The 18,377-nt window shown below is 49.7% G+C and overlaps 1 protein-coding gene across 2 annotated transcripts in view; it reads left to right on the top strand.

The window, feature by feature from the left end:
* The first annotated feature begins 5,965 nt into the window (after positions 1-5,965).
* Positions 5,966-18,377, top strand: part of TMCO4 (transmembrane and coiled-coil domains 4) — a 63,398-nt gene continuing 50,986 nt past the window's right edge. For both annotated transcript variants that reach the window (XM_084875245.1, XM_084875246.1), the window contains exons 1-3: positions 5,966-6,040; positions 11,076-11,186; positions 17,812-17,989. In XM_084875245.1, the coding sequence (XP_084731371.1) occupies positions 17,820-17,989 (170 nt within the window). In that variant the 5' untranslated portion in view covers positions 5,966-6,040; positions 11,076-11,186; positions 17,812-17,819. The remainder of the gene's footprint in view (positions 6,041-11,075; positions 11,187-17,811; positions 17,990-18,377) is intronic.

Genomic DNA, 18,377 nt, shown 5'->3' on the forward strand with positions numbered 1-18,377 from the left:
CAGTGATCAGAGTATTTCATCTTGTTTGATGGGGCACTTTGATGAGGAAGGAAAACTAACACATGCAAAGCGCCTGCCATGGGTTGAATTGTGTCCCCCTCCCCCCCAAAAAGCTAGGTTGAGGCCCTAACCCCACCACCCAGAATGTGATCTCGTTTGGAAACAGGGTTTTTACAGGGATGATAATCAAGTTAAAATGAAGTCAAGGATGGGCCCTAAAACAATATGACTGGCGTCCTTATAAATAGGGGACATTTGGACCCTGAGGCAGACACACAGAAGGGGGACAATGTGAAGGCACACGGGGAGTACGCCATGTGACAATAAAGGCGGAGGCCAGGGTGGTGAGGAGAAGCCACAGGAAGCCAACAGTGGCCAGCAAGCCAGCAGGAGCCAGGAGAGAGGCCTGGAGTGGATTTCCGCACAGAGTTCGCAGCAGGAGCCCACCCTGCCCACACCTAAGGGTCCCAGGTTCGATTCCGGTCAAGGGCATGTACATTGGTTGTAGGTACATCCCCGGTGGGGGGGGGGAGGGGTGCAGGAGGCAGCTGGCCGATGTTTCTTTCTCATCGATGTTTCTAGCTCTCTATCCCTCTCCCTTCCTTTCTGTAAAAAATAAATAAAATATATTTTAAAAAAAAAAAAAGAAAGAAAGAAAGAAGGTGTTGTGACACCTGCCATACAAGGACACCAATAGAGGACCTCTCCTGTGCCTGTGCTTGCACCATGCCCCTTCGCTGGATTATTTCAAGTTAAAGCTAAAGAACTTGCGCAGAGTCTTGTAGCGCATGTGTGGCCATGTCAGGCTGATAATTAAGTCTGCTGGACTCCCAAGTTAGATGTATTTATTTATTTTTCCAAGTTAGATCTTACTTCTCCCATTTTGCGGGTGGGAAACCGAAGTTCATAGAAGCTCTGATATTCCTCCACACACAAAAAGTGCCCATTCTATCAGAGATGGAGTTAAAATCGCAATCCACAATTCCTAATGTATCTTTAATCTATGCAACAGCCATATGAGAATTACTATTGCCACCCCATTTCACAAATTAAAACCCAGGGCATTAAGGCACTTACTTGACCAAGGTCACAAGCGAGTGAGGGAGGTACCAGAATTTGAACTCACTGACCCCAAAGCTATCTCTGCACTTCCCACTGCTCCACACTGCTTCCGTCTGCAGCCAGCCAGCATTGAGAGGCCGGCAAGCTTGTCCTTCAGGACGCTTGAATGCCCACCTTAAGAGCTAGTTTGCTCAAAGAGGACAAAGCTGTAGTGGACATTTGTCTTCTCTTCTTTCCTTTGTCTTATATTCAACCACCTCCCTCCACTTACCCTACTCCCCCTTCTCCCTTTCTAAGATAACTGCTCTCTGGTTAATCTTATTGAAGGGTTCTCCCACTTCACCAACTGGTCCTTCTACTTGGTCCTTCTACTACCCACCTCCTATTTCTCCTGAGGTGGTCATATGATATAGGTCACATGATCTTTCCCAGAACTTGAGGCTAGTAATGAATAGGGTGGGGGGAAGGGGAGATAGTGATGGAAGAATGCAAGTTTGAAAGTGGCAGCAGCAGCAGCAGCAGACCAAATGGGCTCCGCAGCTCTGGCCCTTGAGCCACTGGTTGATTCAGTGAACACTCAGGTTTCTTCTCTACAATGATTATTTTTCTTTAGCTAGCCAGAATCCGTTTCTGTTGCTTGCAATCAATATTCCTAAACCAATACAGGAGCTGTCTAAGCCCCTGGTTTCTAAAAAAAAAATTCCCCCATGACCTGCAGCCCTTCCAAAGCCCAAACAAGCTGCCACAAGCCAGGGAGCTGGGGCACAAAGACAGGTTGCTGCTGGGCCTTGGCAATGGTGACACTAAGACCTGGGCCTTCCTTAAGACTGTTTCTCTCCACTTCCGTCTCCTGGCACAGACTCTGTGAGTAGGAACAGGACAGTCTTAATATTTGCAAATCTCAGGACAAGAACACAAGAGGATAAATAAGACATGTCCTAATCTCCTAACAGACAAGAACAATGGGGGGAAAATATTAACCCAAATGGCTTTGACCTCAGACTCCCTGCCACATAGCTAATTCCAGCTGATGGTCCAATTAACAAGAAGACGTTAAGTTCCTTGGAAACATAAACAAGAGATTGCTCAGCAAGGATGGTATCCATGGTAACCACAAACCATCAGTGCCTTGACCTTCCTCTAAAGGTGTGTCCAGTCCCTCCCCACCGGAGCCCTGTCTATTCTGCGCGTCATTTAGGAAAGAAGTGACCATAAACCATCTTCTGAGTCACTCGGTCTCAAGTTCATCCTGACGGCCTCATAACGATGCCCTGTGGGAAGGGATGTGGGGTGCCTCTGGTGACATCACCCAGGCATTCAAAATCCCAGGCCGGGCCAGGCCCCACCTATGTCCTGGGAAGATGGCCATCTATGGGGCAAAGGAGCCATTCCCTGCTGGGGATCCTTTATTTATTGTACAACTCATATAAAGATCTCTGAGCCTGTATTGATGTTTAAGCCTATGAAACATAGACTTAGTAGAATCAGCCGGATCTGGGATCCAATCCTGGCTCTGATATCTTACAGCTCAGTGACCCTGGCCAGTTATATAACCTCTCTGAGGCTCAGTTGCTTCCTTCCTCTGTGAAATGGGACTAATAATCGTATAAAGTACAGAGGATTAAATGATATGAAGTCTGTGTGAAAAGCATGCAGAGCCAGCCACAAGGGTAATGCTAACCACGAATAACCAGTATTCGTGGTTATTTCTGTAATTCCTGAGACAATAGAATCCAATCGTTTAATTGCTCCAAGTCTGATTATCCACTGGACTCACCAAGGGAACTTGTTGTTGTTATTGTTTCTTTTCCTTTTCCCAGAGAAACTTGTTAAAAGTATAAATTCCTAGGCTTCCAGACCCCCAAGAAATTCTACACTGGGTGGGTCTGGGCAGAACCCAAGAACCTATGTCTCCATTATATGCTTTTATTGTGCTTAGCCCATTGTAGGCACTCAACAAATCCAGACTCTTCCTGGCCTGGACGATTCCAACAGCTTCCTAACTGGTTACCTGTGTCTACACTTATCCCTCTGACCTCCACAAAGAACCAGTGAGATCCTTTTGAAAGATGAGGCCACGTCACATCACGGCCCCAAACCCTCCACTATTGACCATCTCATGCAGACAGGCCCTCATCAGTGGTCCCTGACACTGGGCACACAGGAGAATGCCTGGTGAACGTGTGAGCAATACCTATGCCTGGCCCAACCCAGACCAGCACAGTCAGAACCTCTGGGGGAGGGGTCCAAGTAGGGGTGCTAGCTAAAATACAGAATAACTGTTACATGTACATTTCAGATGCACAATGAACAATTTATTTTAGTATAACCATGTCCTTGGCAATATTAAGACATACTCCTACTAAAAGACATACAATATTAAGACATACTCGTATTTGTTTGTTGTGTATCCTGTTTTGTTTGTTTTGTTTACTAAATCTGTCAGTTTTGGCCCAAGCATTAGCCTTCCCCCTGCTGTGTCTGCAATGCCTACAACCTCACCCGCTACTCAATGAATTCTGGGTGGTTTCCTTCGTGGCTAGGAAAAGGCTTCTCCCTCCAGCACAACCCCCTCAACATTCCTTTGGGAGGAGTTGATAGGAGATATCTTAAAACAAGTATCTTTTGCCAAGAACAATAGCAGCTAATTTTTATTGCGTGTGTCCTGAGTGTCAGACACCACTCAGAGCCCTTCAGCTGTATATCCCTTGTGAGGGGCTGAGTGACCCTCCTTTTCCAGGTGAGGAGAGTGACATTTTCAAAGCCCAACACCAAACCTCAAACATTCCAAAGGCATACACGAGAGGGATAGACCTTCCCGAAAGGCCCTGCTCCAGACGAATGTCCACCAGGCGCCCTCGGGGCGGGCTGCACAGGGCAAGTGGCAGACCAGAGGCCTGGTATGGATCAGATCCTCTGTGCTGTGTGGTGGGGGTGAGTGGGGTGCCAGGTGGGCAGTGGGCATGGCTGTATGCTGTAACTGGATCCAATGTCCAAAGTCAAGAGTGTTCAATACAGGACCTCAAATCGAATTAGAGACAGGGCAACGCCAAGACATTGTGCAGACGGTGCCTGGTTCCACAAAGCCAATCTGGCTGGAAGGGGCCTCCAGACACTGCGAGAAGGGCTGGCTGGAGGCTTTCTGTTGGCATCACTGCCATAGGGTCACTCGTGTCCTATTTTGACAAGGCCCACATGCTCAGACACAACTTCCTGACCCAGACACACTACTGACCCAGTTGACCTGCAGGAAGGCAGAGCAATTCTTGGTCTTGATTGGCCAGTGAGGAGATGAGCAGAGGAGGACCCAGAGCATTCTACAAGGCATGCATGACTCACGGATTCCACAGTGATAGCTGGTCCCTGACCTCACCCGCGGCCTTTTCCATTCAAGGTACTTGGATGTCTTCACTGACAAAAAGAGCAACAGCCTTTGTAGCTGCAATGATTCATGCTTCCGCTCTGGTACTCATTAGCTCTGTGGCTTCTGCATGGCCTAGACCTGAGCCTCAGTTTCCTGTCCTGTAGAATGGGTATGATAAGCATGCATAGGGTAGCTAAAGGAACAAGATTCATTCATGAATCCATTAAATGACTTTGAGCACCTACCAAGAGCCTGGCACAGGCCCTGGGGTTGGGCACATAGCAGAGGACAAGGCAGCCGAGACCCCCATTCTCTGGGCTTTTAAATTCTAGTGCGGATGGCAGATAACGAAGTGCAAACTGAAAACAAACAAAATAATTCCAGAGTCAGATAGATCAGTGCTGGAAGCCCAGTATGTGATTCCCCTGCACATATTGTAGAACAGTACCTGGCACACAGTAGGTGCTCAGTAAACCTGTGTTCAATGACTGCGTGCTGGGTGGTTCGGGAAGACTCACAGATGCCAGCTTGAGTGGACGCCGCAGTGAAAAGCTGGAAACAGACACAGGAAGAGGAAGGTCTGGGGGCAGAGTGCCAGGTGCCGGCACCTCACATGCAAGGTCCTAAGGCTGAAGGAGAGATAGTGTTGGAGAAACTGAAAGAAAAATCAGCTAACTGCCTGGATACTCCAACATCCGTAAGCTTCTATGGGCCGCCTGAGTGCCCGGGAAGGGTGTTTCTGGGGCTGGCTATTTGGTTTTCCATCATTTACTTTGGAAGATTTCCATCCAAGCCACTGCTCAGCCCTCCCCTTCAGTGTTTCCCAAAGTGTGGGACGCATACTCCCAGGGGCACGGGAAGAGTTCGGTGGGGGTACACGTTGCACCGGAGTTTGGTGGGGATATGCACTGCACCGTGCTTAGCTGTGCCTAATTCTACGTTCTCACGAGTACGAGGGGTACTCAGCGTTATGGAAATTATAGAAGGGGCACACCTATGTCAAAAGTTTGGGAAACACTGCAAGCTAAGGTGACCAGGCGTCCTGCTTTGGGCGGGACAGTCCCGATGTTTCACAATGTGCCCCGCGTCCCCGCAGCGTGTTAAAAAAAGTTTTTAAAAAACGCCGCGGGACGGGACGTCTGGTCACCTTACCCCTGAGCCCTTTCTGCAGACACCCCGCGGGGCTGCGCCGCCTCGCGCAGGGCCTGCACCCACACCCCGAGTTCGCGCCGGGCTTGGCCGTCACTTCCTGACGCCGGCACCCTGTCCGGGTGGGCACCCTGTCCGGGTGGGCACCCTGTCCGGGTGGGCACCCTGTCCGGGTGGGCACCCTGTCGGGGTGGGCACCCCTGTCCGGGTGGCGGGTGGCGGAGGGACAAGCCTGGGGGGCCGGAGGGGGCCCCCCTGGAGCCCGGAAGGCCCGATCCCAGCGCACGTCCCCCGGCGGGGAGGCCGGGCCCGGCGCGGGGCGGGCTGTGCAGGGCGCAGGGTGGGCGGCGGGACCGGGCAGGGCCGGGCCGGCGCGGGGCGGCGGGGCCGGGTCAGGGGAGGAGCCGGGCGGGAGGAGCCCGAGCCGCCTTCCCCTCCGTGCCGCCACCGCCGCCTTCCTTCCAGGTAAGGGGCCCCTCCCCGCCGCCACCCCTGGGCCCCTCGCGGGAGCTCCGATCGGCCCTCGGCCCCCCCCACCCTACCCCCCGCCCCTCGTGGGCGTCACTGCACCGGGAGTGCCCCGGAGACTGGGCTGTCAGGCCGTTGCTTGTTTTCTTTCCGATCCGGAAGTGCCCTTAGAAACCACGTGGGGAGGCAGCTGGGGAAACTGAGGCGGGGCGGAGCCTGGGGCTGTCTCCTGCTTCCCAGCTCCGAGCCCTTAGCGGTCCCCCAGCCCCTCCTTTGGTGAGTGAGGCCGCTGCTCTGGTCCCAGGGGGAGAAGGTACTTGCTCAAGGTCACCTGGGGTCCCTGGGCGTCCCTGTTCCCACGCAGCTCCCCCGGCGCCCCTTCCCATCTCCCTCCCCCTTTTTCCTTGTCCCTGTAGCCTCTGAGCTCCTATCAGACCCTCCGGCTGGAGCAAAGCCGGCCCCCAGTGTTACAGGCCGGCCTGAGTCCTCAGCCAGCCGCTGTGGTTAGAGGAGGGAGAATTGCTGCTGCTGACTTCAGGGTGGAGTCTGCAGCTCAGGAAGCTGAAGCTCAGGGAGATGGGGTAATCCCCCCCTCCCCACCCCCACCCCCCCAGACCACACAGCGAGGGAGGAGAACAGGATGAGAACCTGGGACACCCCACCCTGCAGCCTGACCCAGTGCCTGGCACAGAGTAGGCCTTCACAGTGCCCTTCTCTGCCCTGCCCTGGCTCACACAGGGAGTCAGGAGCACAGACAGGCCTGAGCCAGGGTCTTGGCCTAGAGACTACTGAAGAACACAGAGTAGGAGTCAACAGATGGTTCTCCTTTCCCTAATCTAGTGTGCATTTCACTGCAGAAAACAGGTAACCCCTTTAAGTTTTAGCGGTATCCACTCATTCATTCAACAGCTATTTCTTGAGCACCTACTGTGTGCCGGTGTGTGCATTGTTCAGGCCCTGAGAATACAGCAGTGAACAAGAGTACACCCCAGAGAGTGGAATAGAACACTGCCCTTCAGTGGAGGGAGAGGGGGCGGGGAGGAGGGTTTGGGGGATGGGACTGGGCAGAGAGGAGAGACCATTGGAATCTTCCCACCCTGTGAAGTATGTAGAGAGGACAAAGAAAGGCTGAACAGCCTTCAACCCTCTGAGCCTCTGACCCTCGCTTGTTGGAGATGCTCTGCCAGCTCGAGCTTTCACCCCACCCCCAGGGGTTTGGGGGTGAGGGGGCGAGGTGGGTAGAAAGTGGTCCAAAGGAAGCCCTAAACCAAACACCTCAGCGCCTGGAAGCCTGGCACTGCCACTTCCTGGCTGTGTGGTCTACCTCTCTGGGCCTTTGCTTTCTAGTACAGTGGGGGTCATAAGACATACACGGAGCTGATGATACTATGTCGAAATGCTTCGTAAATGGCAAAGCACAATCCAAAGCATGGCCTGTGTCAGAGGCCCTGTCAGGCCAGGTGTAAGCCAGGGTCTGTCTGTCTGTCTGTCTGTCTTTCTTTCTTTCTTTCTTTCTTTTTTTTTTTTTTTTTTTAAATATTTTATTGATTTTTTACAGAGAGGAAGGGAGAGGGATAGAGAGTTAGAAAAATCGATGAGAGAAACATCGATCAGCTGCCTCCTGCACACCCCCTACTGGGGATGTGCCCGCAACCAAAGTACATGCCCTTGACCAGAATAGAACCTGGGGCCTTTCAGTCCGCAGGCAGACGCTCTATCCACTGAACCAAACCGGTTTTGGCTAGGATGTTTCTTTAGAGCAGTGGGTCGCCAACCTTTCGGACCTCATGGACCACTGGTTGGCGACCGCTGCTTTAGAGGCTCTAGGAACCCGGCCGGTCACCTGCTATTGCTCTCAGTAAGATGTGAGAGGCAGCGATGGGGTGGGTGAGTTCCGGGAGGAGACCGCCCGGCACTAGAAGTGGGATGGTCACACCACAGTCAGCACGTTAGCGCCGTCACGGGTGCAGCATCCGACAGATGTGGGCTCGGGTCCTAGCTCTGCGGCTTCCTCACTGAGTCCTCTTGGACAGTGGCCTCATTTGTAAAATGTCTGTCTCCGAGGTTGTCATGAGGATGGAAGGAACCACAAAGAGCCCCGTGCAGTGTCTGCCACCCGGGGAGCCTTTTTGCGTTTTGGGCCTAAGGCCCAGGAGCGGCAGGAGGGGCGCGGTTGCCTGACTAGGTAGCATAGCTCAGTGTGGGAAGCTTATCAGGGTCTGAGCCTGCAGAATTTCTCATCCGCCTGAACCCAGCTGTCCCTGCCTGGTACCACCAGTGACAGTGGTTGCTCGGCCACCAGGGCCTGTGCATGGGGACTTGAGAAGACTGCTGTACGCTGTACACTGGGGCCTCAGATGAGAGGGGGGCCTGCGGCCTTGGATGTGGTACAGTGGGCAGAGGGGGGGCTGGAGTGGGGCCACACCACTTTCTTTGTATTTTTTAAAATTATTATTATTTTTTTTAATATATCTTATTGATTTTCCACAGAGAGGAAGGGAGAGGGATAGAGAGCTAGAAACGTCGATGAGAAAGAAACATCGACCAGCTGCCTCCTGTACACCCTCTACTGGGGATGTGCCCGCAACCAAGGTACATGCCCTTGACCAGAATCGAACCTGGGACCTTTCAGTCAGCGACCGACGCTCTATCCACTGAGCCAAACCGGTTCTGGCTAAAATTATTTTTTATAGTTTGTGTTTTTTGTTGTTATTAATCCTTACCCAACGATATTTTTCCATTGATTTTCAGAGAGAGTGGAAGGGAGAGGGGGAGACAGAAACATCAATGTGAGAGAGACCCATCAATTGGTTGCCTCCTGCCTGCACCCCAACCAGGGCTGGGGAACCTGTAACCAAGGTATGTGTTCTTGACCAGATTCGAACCCTGGACCCTTCTGCCCACATGGGCTGATGCTCTATCCACTGATCCAAATCGGCTAGGGCCAACGCTCTTTCCACTTGGCTCCCCTCCACTGGGCAGCCTGACGGATTTGATTGTTCCATCCTCTGTGTAAAACCCCGCTGCGGCTGTGCATTTTCTCAGCGTGAAGAACAAAAGCCTTAGCGTGGACCACAAGGCTCTGCACAGCCCAGACCCCACCTACACTGGGCCTCCTCCAGCCTGTCTCAGAGCACGTTGTCAATGGCCCTCTATGCTGGAAGCACCCTGCTCCCTCCCTCTCCCGAGCCTTTGCCCATGCTCCTCTGGACCACTCCTCTCCCTGTCTCCCTTTTCCTGGTTAACACCTCCTCATCCTTCAGGTCTGAGCCAAATTAGACTATAATAGTACCGCAGGTCACAGGACGTCCTGGGTACATAGGAGGGAGGTGTAGCTCAGGTGGATTTTTACACTCTTCACTGGGAGTAATTTCTGCCTGTACCCTGCACTCCACCTGGACCATAACTCCTAGGCTTTCTGGGGTAGGTCCATGTTCGCTTAGCAGTGTTTCCCAAACTTGTGACATATGTGTACCCCTTCTATAATTTTCGTAATGCTGAGTACCCCTCATACTCATGAGAACGTAGAATTAGGCACAGCTAAGCACGGTGCAGTGCATATCCCCACCAAACTCCAGTGCAACGTGTAACCCCACAAAACTCTTCCCGTACCCCTGGGGGTACGCGTACCACACTTTGGGAAACACTGGCTTAGAGGGATGCTCAGTAATGAAATCTACCTTTTGGTGTAGCTCTTGAGCAAATACAGGGGCCTCGCTTTATATAAAACTATATTACCTTGACTGGTTTGACTCACTGGATAGAGCGTAGGGTCCCGGGTTCAATTCTGGTCAAGGGCATGCACCTAGGTTGCAGGCTCTTCCCCAGCCCAGGCTCTGGTTGGGGCTCATGTAGAGGCAACCAATCGATGTATTTCTCTCACATCGGGTCTAAACGGGCAGTTGAACATCCCTCAAGGGGTCCCAGATTGGAGAGGGTGCAGGCTGGACTGAGGGACACCCCCCACACCCTGTGCATGAATTTCGTGCACTGGGCCTCTAGTTGTTAATAATGCTGCTGTGAACATATTGGTACACCCTTTTTGAGGCCCTGCTGTCTGTATTCTGAGGTCTACACCCAGGAATTATTTACGGTTATAATTTGAAGGCAGGGCGTTGAGGGCTCCCACGGTACTTCCTCTTGGCCACCAGAGTAAGAGAAGTCCCTGGAGCCCTATGGAACAGTTTGAAAATCAGGGAGTCAAACAAACCATTGCAGACGGTGCCATTTCTCCCCTTGCTTCCCAGGCAGATTTGCCTCTTGAATTATTTTTTTAGTGATGCCAAGTGGGAACCTCTATTCATTCAACAAATGATTGTAAGTGCCTACTGTACTTACATGTGGGCAGAGGGAGGTAGACTGTAAGCAGTAAACATACACAAGTAAATGACAAGTAAGTGATGTGTGTTCTGAAGCAAGCAAGGAGCCAGGTAAAAAGGCCTGGGATGAGAGGCTGGGACAGGGTAGCTTCAGTGAGCTGTGAGATCGGAGCCAAGGCCGGAGGGCGGTAAGGGAGCTGGCCAGGTGGTTATCTGGGGGAGGAAAGAGTATACCCAGCAGAGGGAACAGCCAAGGCTAAGGCCTTGAGGTGGGAATGTGCCTGATGGGATCCAGGGTGGTGTCGCTGGAGCAGAATGAGCGAAGGGGACAGAAAAAGGAGGGCAGGTTGTATGTGGCCCAGTTGCCATTGTAAGGATTGTGACTGTGGGTGAGGAGGGTGTCGTTGGAGGTGTGGAGCAGAGAAGGGGCGTGGTCTGACTTCAGGCTGGGTACTGGGTGGTGGATAGCTAGGGGTGAGGGCAGAAAGAAGTGGGAGATGAGGAGGCTCCTGCCGGAGAGAGGGTGGCAGCTTGTACTGGAGTGTGAGTCGGGGAAGAAGGCACATGATAAATATGGACAACGTGTTACAGAGCCTGGGCACCCCCCTGATGGCATCTGTTCACCCCAGCACCCGCCCATCCTCCAGATTGCTGAAGTGAGTCTGGGATGGGAACTTTTTGTGCCAACGTCCGTTTTTTCTTCTGGTCTGTAGTGGGATTGTCCAGAACCCTCTGGGTTCTCCTCTGTTGGAACTGTTGCCATGGAGACCTCCTGAGATGCTGCAGCATTTACCAGTGGCTTCCAACTTAACTTCCAGATAGAGGTACAGAATGAATGGGTTTCTCTCCCAAATTGCTGGAGAGGGGAATGGGGAGTAAACTGGGCCTGCCTGAATTCTCCATTCTGAGACCATCTCAAGTGTGTGTGTGTGTGTGTGTGTGTGTGTGAACTTCGAACTACAGTCTTTCGAGTTTCTGGCTAAAATCAGTGCTATAGCTCTAGTTTTTATAAAGGATTTCTTCAACCAGACGCTTTTCCTTCTCCTTGGCTCTAGAACAATTAGATAATTAGTTCTCGGCCTTCCTGTGACTCTGTAGCCACTTCTCTAGTTGAAATGCTCATTGTATTGTACTGCAGACTCATTTAAAAATGCAGTTAACCAGAAACGAGAAAGAGAACAATACACACACATTGGCACAGGCACATCAAATTTCACCTTGACCTTCACTGGCTGCTCCAAGTTAAAAAAAAAAAAAAAAAAAAGTAAAATAAAGGCCGTCACTGTAGCATGTAAAGAAAAACAAAAGTAATGTATTCTTGCATGTGATCTTCTAAGGGCCCAGGTCACAGGGCATTAAGGGCGATTTAAAAGATTTTCAAGGATGATATATACATATATTTTTTTTTAATATATTTTATTGATTTTGTACAGAGAGGAAGGGAGAGAGATAGAGAGTTAGAAACATCGATGAAAGAGAGTCATTGATTAGCTGCCTCTTGCACACCCCCTACTGGAGATGTGCCCGCAACCAAGGTACATGCCCTTGACCGGAATCGAACCCTGGACCCTTCAGTCCCCAAGCCAACGCTCTATCCATTGAGCCAAACCAATTTTGGCTTAAGGATGATATTGATCAGATTTGATTTTCTCCTCGATGCTGACTTCAGAATTTTTCCATCTTCCTGAGGAGAAACCCCACGTGTTGTTTTTGGCGTTAGTCAACATAACACTGGTGAACACCCACTGTGGGTGCTTGCAGACTAAGGAGAGATATTTGTGGAATGTCTGTCTACCCCCACTACTGACAAAAATACTGCAGCCAGTGTTTTCTTTGGTGGCAGGTAATGTGACTGGCAAAACCATAGTCGTAGGGCATGGAGACAAGGTCCTAGACAAGACGAGGTCCCTGTCCATCCCATTGCTGGTCTCTGCAGTCTGGCCATGGTTCAGTGTTCGCCTGCTCTTCTCACTGGGTCTTTGTTGTTTCTCTGAGAGTCGGAGCTCTTCTGGGTCCAGTGCAGGCCCCTGAGGACCAGTATGCACAGTTCAGTTGGCACATTCCCTCACCTCACAGCTGCCACACACACCCACAGCTGGAATAGTTTGGGGCCCAGCCCATCTGACTGGACAATCCATGGAGTTGGAACCCTGGGCACCTCCATCCCGCCATGGTGGATGGCTGGAAATCCCTGTCTGTCCAGCCAACCCTTATATCCTTTTTGTTGATAACAAAACCTGTTGGTCAGAGGAGTGGGACTTAACTGTGACCTCAGCCCTGCAAGGCTTGGCTGGTCCGCACAGGGCCAGACTCTCTGAGATAAAGCACTCCCCTTCTAGGGATTAAGAACAGAATTGGCATTTTTTTAATTAAAGCTGTTTTTTCTATGATAAAAGCACCAATAAGCTTGTGACAGAAAACGTTAAAAATACCCCAAAAATGGAAAGAACACATACCAGTTACTTCTTGTCCCACAGCCCTACCCCTGAGAGACAATGATCATTAACATTCTGATGTAGTTCCTTGTGATCTTCTTGCTCCATGAAACATTTTTAAAAGCATAACTGGGATTTTATCATATAGACATTGGTATGCTATTCACCACCTCTCTGAAAAATAAAATTCCTCATTTGTAACAATTGCCAATCCCTGCGGTGTAAATACTCCTGTCAGGACCCATTTCAAGGCACTAGCATCACTTCTCACCAGCCAGTATGAGCCTGTAGCAGCACACCGTATTCTAATTTAAAATCGCATCTATTTTTTTTCTGATTTTAAAACCAGTACATGCTCATGATTAAAAATTCATAAAGCAGAAACGTAAAAGAAAAATTTAAAAATAATCCACAATCAATCCTTCCCTCTCCCTGCTTAGAGACAGCCACTGTCACCATCCTGATATAAATCCTAACAGTCCCCTCGCTATGGATAGAGACATAAAATAATTTTTTTTGCACTAAGTGCAAAACTAGTACATATATATGGCAGAAAGTTGGGGAATCCAGAAAATTCTCATCTCAACTTCAGAAATAATTTTGGAGGATATTCTCCCAGCCATTTTTCTTCTCTGCACTCTTTAAGATGGTTGGACTCATAGCTTGATTCTCTGAGTTCATAAGGCGTGGTACAGGCACATTCCCATGCCCCATAGAAGGTGAACATCCAGCGGAAGGGTGTTATCACTGATAACTTATTACAAACCCTCCGGAGGCATAAAGAGGCAGAAAATAATATTCTAGTTCCTTGGGATGAAAACAGGCCATTAGGATGAAGTTCAGGTTATTTGAAGCTTTGGGGGACCTTGGATTTGGGGTTCTGGCACATCCCTGGGTAATTCAGACACTTGGCCCTTGTTCCATCTCTGTCCTTCATCTGATGCTCCATGGGAGGGTAAGAATAGGAGAGAAATAACCAGGAAAATCTAGCTCTCACTTAAGCCCCCGAAACTAGTTCATTTATCCATCCATCCATCCATTCACGTAGCAGGCATTTTCTGATCACTCAGTCTATGGCACGTAAGGGTTGGGCATGGGAATGAAAGGGATCCGGTGTCTGCCCTCTACTGCCAAGCTTACCAAGGAGTTAGTACAGCAACCACAGCTCAGGGTACGAGGAGTTAGAACAGACAGTTCCAGCAAAGTCCAGGGCTGCCTGAAGCCCTACTGAGAAAGAGATCCCAGGTAGAGGGACCTGCGGGGCAAAGGCTCAGAGGAAAGTAGTAGTGAGACTTCCTGAGCCTGGGGAACCGGATCCCTGTCTCCCACAGGCCTCCAGACTCCACTCCCTGTGGACCCACAGGCTGGTTTTTCTGGTTTGCTCTTCTGGGACAATTTGCATATTTCCCAGAAGAACCATCCAGAAGCTGGCAGCTGTTTTGAGACCTTGAGGGGAGGTCCACAGTTGTTTCTTGAAATCTGGGTAAATATTATTTAAGGTTTCTTTCCCTTCAGAACCCTCATCATTGTTTCAAATGGTCTTTTTGTAAATGTGCTGAGTTTACACATTGTTGTCTGCCCCGCTGGAATACAGCTCTGTGATGGAGGGTTGTTGTCTGTCTGTCTTAGTCACTGCTGTGTCCCCAGCATGCAGGACAGTCCTGGCACATAGTAGGGCAATACGTGTTTATTAAATTCACTAACTGGTTAATTCTGGGAGGTGGTGAATTTTTATTTTTAGTTTACTTAGACCTTAAGAAAAGGTCTTTCAAATTCTATAGAGACACTCCACTTCTTGCTATTTATTTATTTATTTATTTATTTTTAAAATATATTTTATTGATTTTTTACAGAGAGGAAGGGAGTGGGATAGCTAGAAACATCGATGAGAGAGAGACATCGATCAGCTGCCTCTTGCACACCCCCTACGGGGGATGTGCCCGCAACCAAGGTACATGCCCTTGACCGGAATTGAACCCGGGACCTCTCAGTCCGCAGGCCGACGCTCTCTCCACTGAGCCAAACCGGTTTCGGTGCTTTTTATTTTTTTAACTTTTTATTTTAAAATAATTATAGACTACAGGCAGTTGTAAAAATAGTATGGGAGGTCCTGCATATCCTCACAGCTCCCAGCATGGCCGTGGCCTTACAGTTGTCTGACTCCTTAGCTGGGAGAACTTCGTCCGTCATGGTCTGGCTCCGGCAACATTCCCTCCGACCTCGTCTACCCCTCCACACCCACTCGCTCAAACCCTGGCTGCACTGAGCATCTTCAGGGCTCTTAAAAAGCATTTCCTCCCTTCTACCCTCTGCCCAGAACATGTTCTTCCTCTCCCCGCCCCCCACCCCTGTCTGACGTCACCTTCTCCAGGAAGCCAATTCTACATTCCAGGCGCCTTCTTTTTACCCCTCTCTATATGTTTCCTTCTTCGCAGCATTTAGTCTGCTGGTTTGTCATCATCTGTTTACTTGTCTGTCTCTTCTACTGTCCTGTTTCATCACCTGGATTACTCTCCCCCCTATTGGCAGGGCTGTCCCCTTTACTTCCTGCCTCCTCTGCTGGAAGGGCACCTGTCATCTGCAGACCACAGCCACGTCCCTCCTGCCTATCACTTCCTATTCCCTCACTGCCTTATTGCCCCCCTCCCCCATGACCACTTCCTGACCTAATGTTTACTGATTTATTTGGCTGACTGTTAAGGGCATGGATCCTATAAACAGACCACTCACATGCAAATCTTTTTTTTTTTTTAATATATTTTATTGATTTTATACAGAGAGGAAGGGAGAGAGATAGAGAGTTAGAAACATCGATGAGAGAGAGTCATCGATCAGCTGCTCTTGCACACCCCCCACTAGGGATATGCCCGCAACCAAGGTACATGCCCTTGACCGGAATCGAACCCGGGACCCTTCAGTCCCCAAGCCGACGCTCTATCCATTGAGCCAAACTGGTCCCGGCTCACATGCAAATCTTGATTCCACCACTTACCAGCTATGTAATCTTTGGCAAGTTATTTAAATTATTATTATCATTATGTATTGGTGTATTATTATTATTTCCTGTGTCCCACAGAGCATAAGCCTTTGGAGAGCAGGGAATTTGTCAGTTTTGTCCCCTGATCTGCCCCAAGGCCCAGAACAGGACATCATATATCATATATCCTTCTTCATTCATCCAGCAAGTAGTTAATTGAATGCCTATAACATTCAGGGCCTGCTCCAAAATCTGGGGGACACCCATGAGGAAATAACCAGGGGCCTGCTTTGAAAAGCAGATATTCTGTTTGTATAAATTAGTAAATATGTATACAGACAGAATATTTTAAAATATATTATTTAAGATAGAACTAAGTATTATGAAACTAGACAGGATGCTGGGAGAGAGGGACAGAAGAACTTTAGCCTGAAGACATTCGGGCTGAGGCCAAAGGATGTCAAGGTCAGGGGAGGAGTGTCGCAGGCAGGAGGAATGGCAATGGAAGGAGACCGGTGTGGGTGTTGGAAGAGCAGAAAGACAGCCAGTGTGGCTGAAACCGGTTTGGCTCAGTGGATAGAGCATCAGGCTGCGGACTGAAGGGTCCCAGGTTCGATTCCGGTTAAGGGCATGTACCTTGGTTGCAGGCACCTCCCTGGTAGGGTATGTGCAGGAGGCAGCTGGTCGATGATTCTCTTTCATCGATGTTTCTAGCTATCTATCCCTCTCCCTTCCTCTCTGTGTGAAAAAGATCAATAAAATATATTAATTAAAAAAAAGAAAAAAGAAAAAAAAAGAAAGACAGCCAGTGTGGCCGCAATGTAGTGAACAAGCCGGGCGTGGGGGGCACGAGAAGGTTGGGGGCAGGCGCGGCTCTCACACAGGGAGTCGTAGGCCATCCGAAGGGGATTGTACTCATCCTGGTGCGTGGGAAACCTTCGGAGGCTTTTAAGCAGGCGGGTGACAGGGTTGGTGTCTGTGAAAAAAAGGCCATGCGGGGCCACTGTGGAGAGGACGGATTATAGGGCTTCAGGAGTGTATTTGTTGAATGAATGAATGAATGAATGAATGAATGAATGCATTTGGCCTGAGCTGAGTTTTTGTGCATTAAGTCCGGGGCGCGGGAATGTTATGGCTGTTCATATATAAAAATCATACAATAATTATTAAATAATAATACAAAATAAACTTTGAGTTTCAAGTACAACTATAAACCTACTTACCCCTGTATCTCCCCTTCTCGCTGTGGTTAGAAGCAGGCCAGCTCACACTTCTCTGATTAGAAGGTTGTTTATTCTTTTTTAAAAATATGTTTTTATTGATTTTAGAGAAAGAGGGAGAGAGAGAAATGGGAACATCTATGAGAGAGAAACATTGATCAGCTGTCTCCTGCCAGCCCCCAGATGGGGATCAAGCCCACAACCCGGGCATGCACCCTGACTGGCAATCCAACCACTGACGTCTTGGTTCATGGGTCAACGCTCAACGCACAACCAACGCTCACACCAGCCGTGCAGGGTTGTTTAATCTTGAACTAAAAGCCAATGTGGGTCTCCCTGGAGATCAGCCTAATAAAATGCCGTCTTGGTTAATAAGCACCATTACCTCAGCCTCTAAGTTGAAAATATCTCCTACTAGCCGAAACCGGTTTGGCTCAGTGGATAGAGCATCGGCCTGCAGACTGAAAGGACCCAGGTTCGATTCTGGTCAAGGACATGTACCTTGGTTGTGAGCACATCCCCAGTGGGAGGTGTGCAGGAGGCAGCTGATGGATGACTCTCTCTCATCGATGTTTCTAACTCTCTATCCCTCTCTCTTCCTCTCTGTAAAAAAACAATAAAATATTTTTTTTTTTAAAAGAAGAAAAAAAAAAGAAAATATCTCCTACTAGTGTTTGGTATATCTTTTCACTTTCTTAAGGATGATGAAGTTCTTAATTTCAAGGAACCTTTCCTCTCAGGGTTGGGAATTTTTGTGTCCCATTAAGTAACCTTTGCCTACCCCTGATGCAATGCTCACTGGGTTTTTTCCCTGCAGGACTGGAAATGGCCACATGGGGCAGGCCCAGCCCCCAGCTGCATCAGGAGGCTGAGCCAGCTGCGGAGGGAGACCCACGCCTGCCCACGGGCCGGGAGCTGTCCGAGGCCAACCGCTTTGCCTATGCTGCCCTCTGTGGCATATCCCTGTCCCAGCTCTTTCCGGAACCTGAGCAGAGGTGAGTGCGTTTGTCTCACAGAGGGAAGGTCGTGCTTCCTCAGAGGCACCAAGCAGCCCACAAGGGGGGAGAGTCATTGTTCTTGCTTTTAAGGAGCTCACAGCCTGACAGGGAATATGACCTCTCATCCCGCACTCATACCTTCACCAAGCATTTTCTGAGCACCTACTGTGTGCCAGCCATCATTTGAAGTACAGAGAAGGTATAGGTGAACAAAGCAGACAGAATCTAAGGGGAGGATACACGCATGACTGATTGTAGTAGCGAACAGATGGGATGTCATGGGAGCAAAAGAGAGTTCGAATTACAGTGTTAATATCTGCCTTGTCAATATCTAGCACGTGCATTAGATGTACATCTAAAATTCTAATAGAGGACTTGGTAAGAG

Source organism: Pipistrellus hanaki (genome assembly GCF_964339955.1).
Source record: "Pipistrellus hanaki genome assembly, chromosome: 2".
Classification (NCBI taxonomy): domain Eukaryota; kingdom Metazoa; phylum Chordata; class Mammalia; order Chiroptera; family Vespertilionidae; genus Pipistrellus; species Pipistrellus hanaki.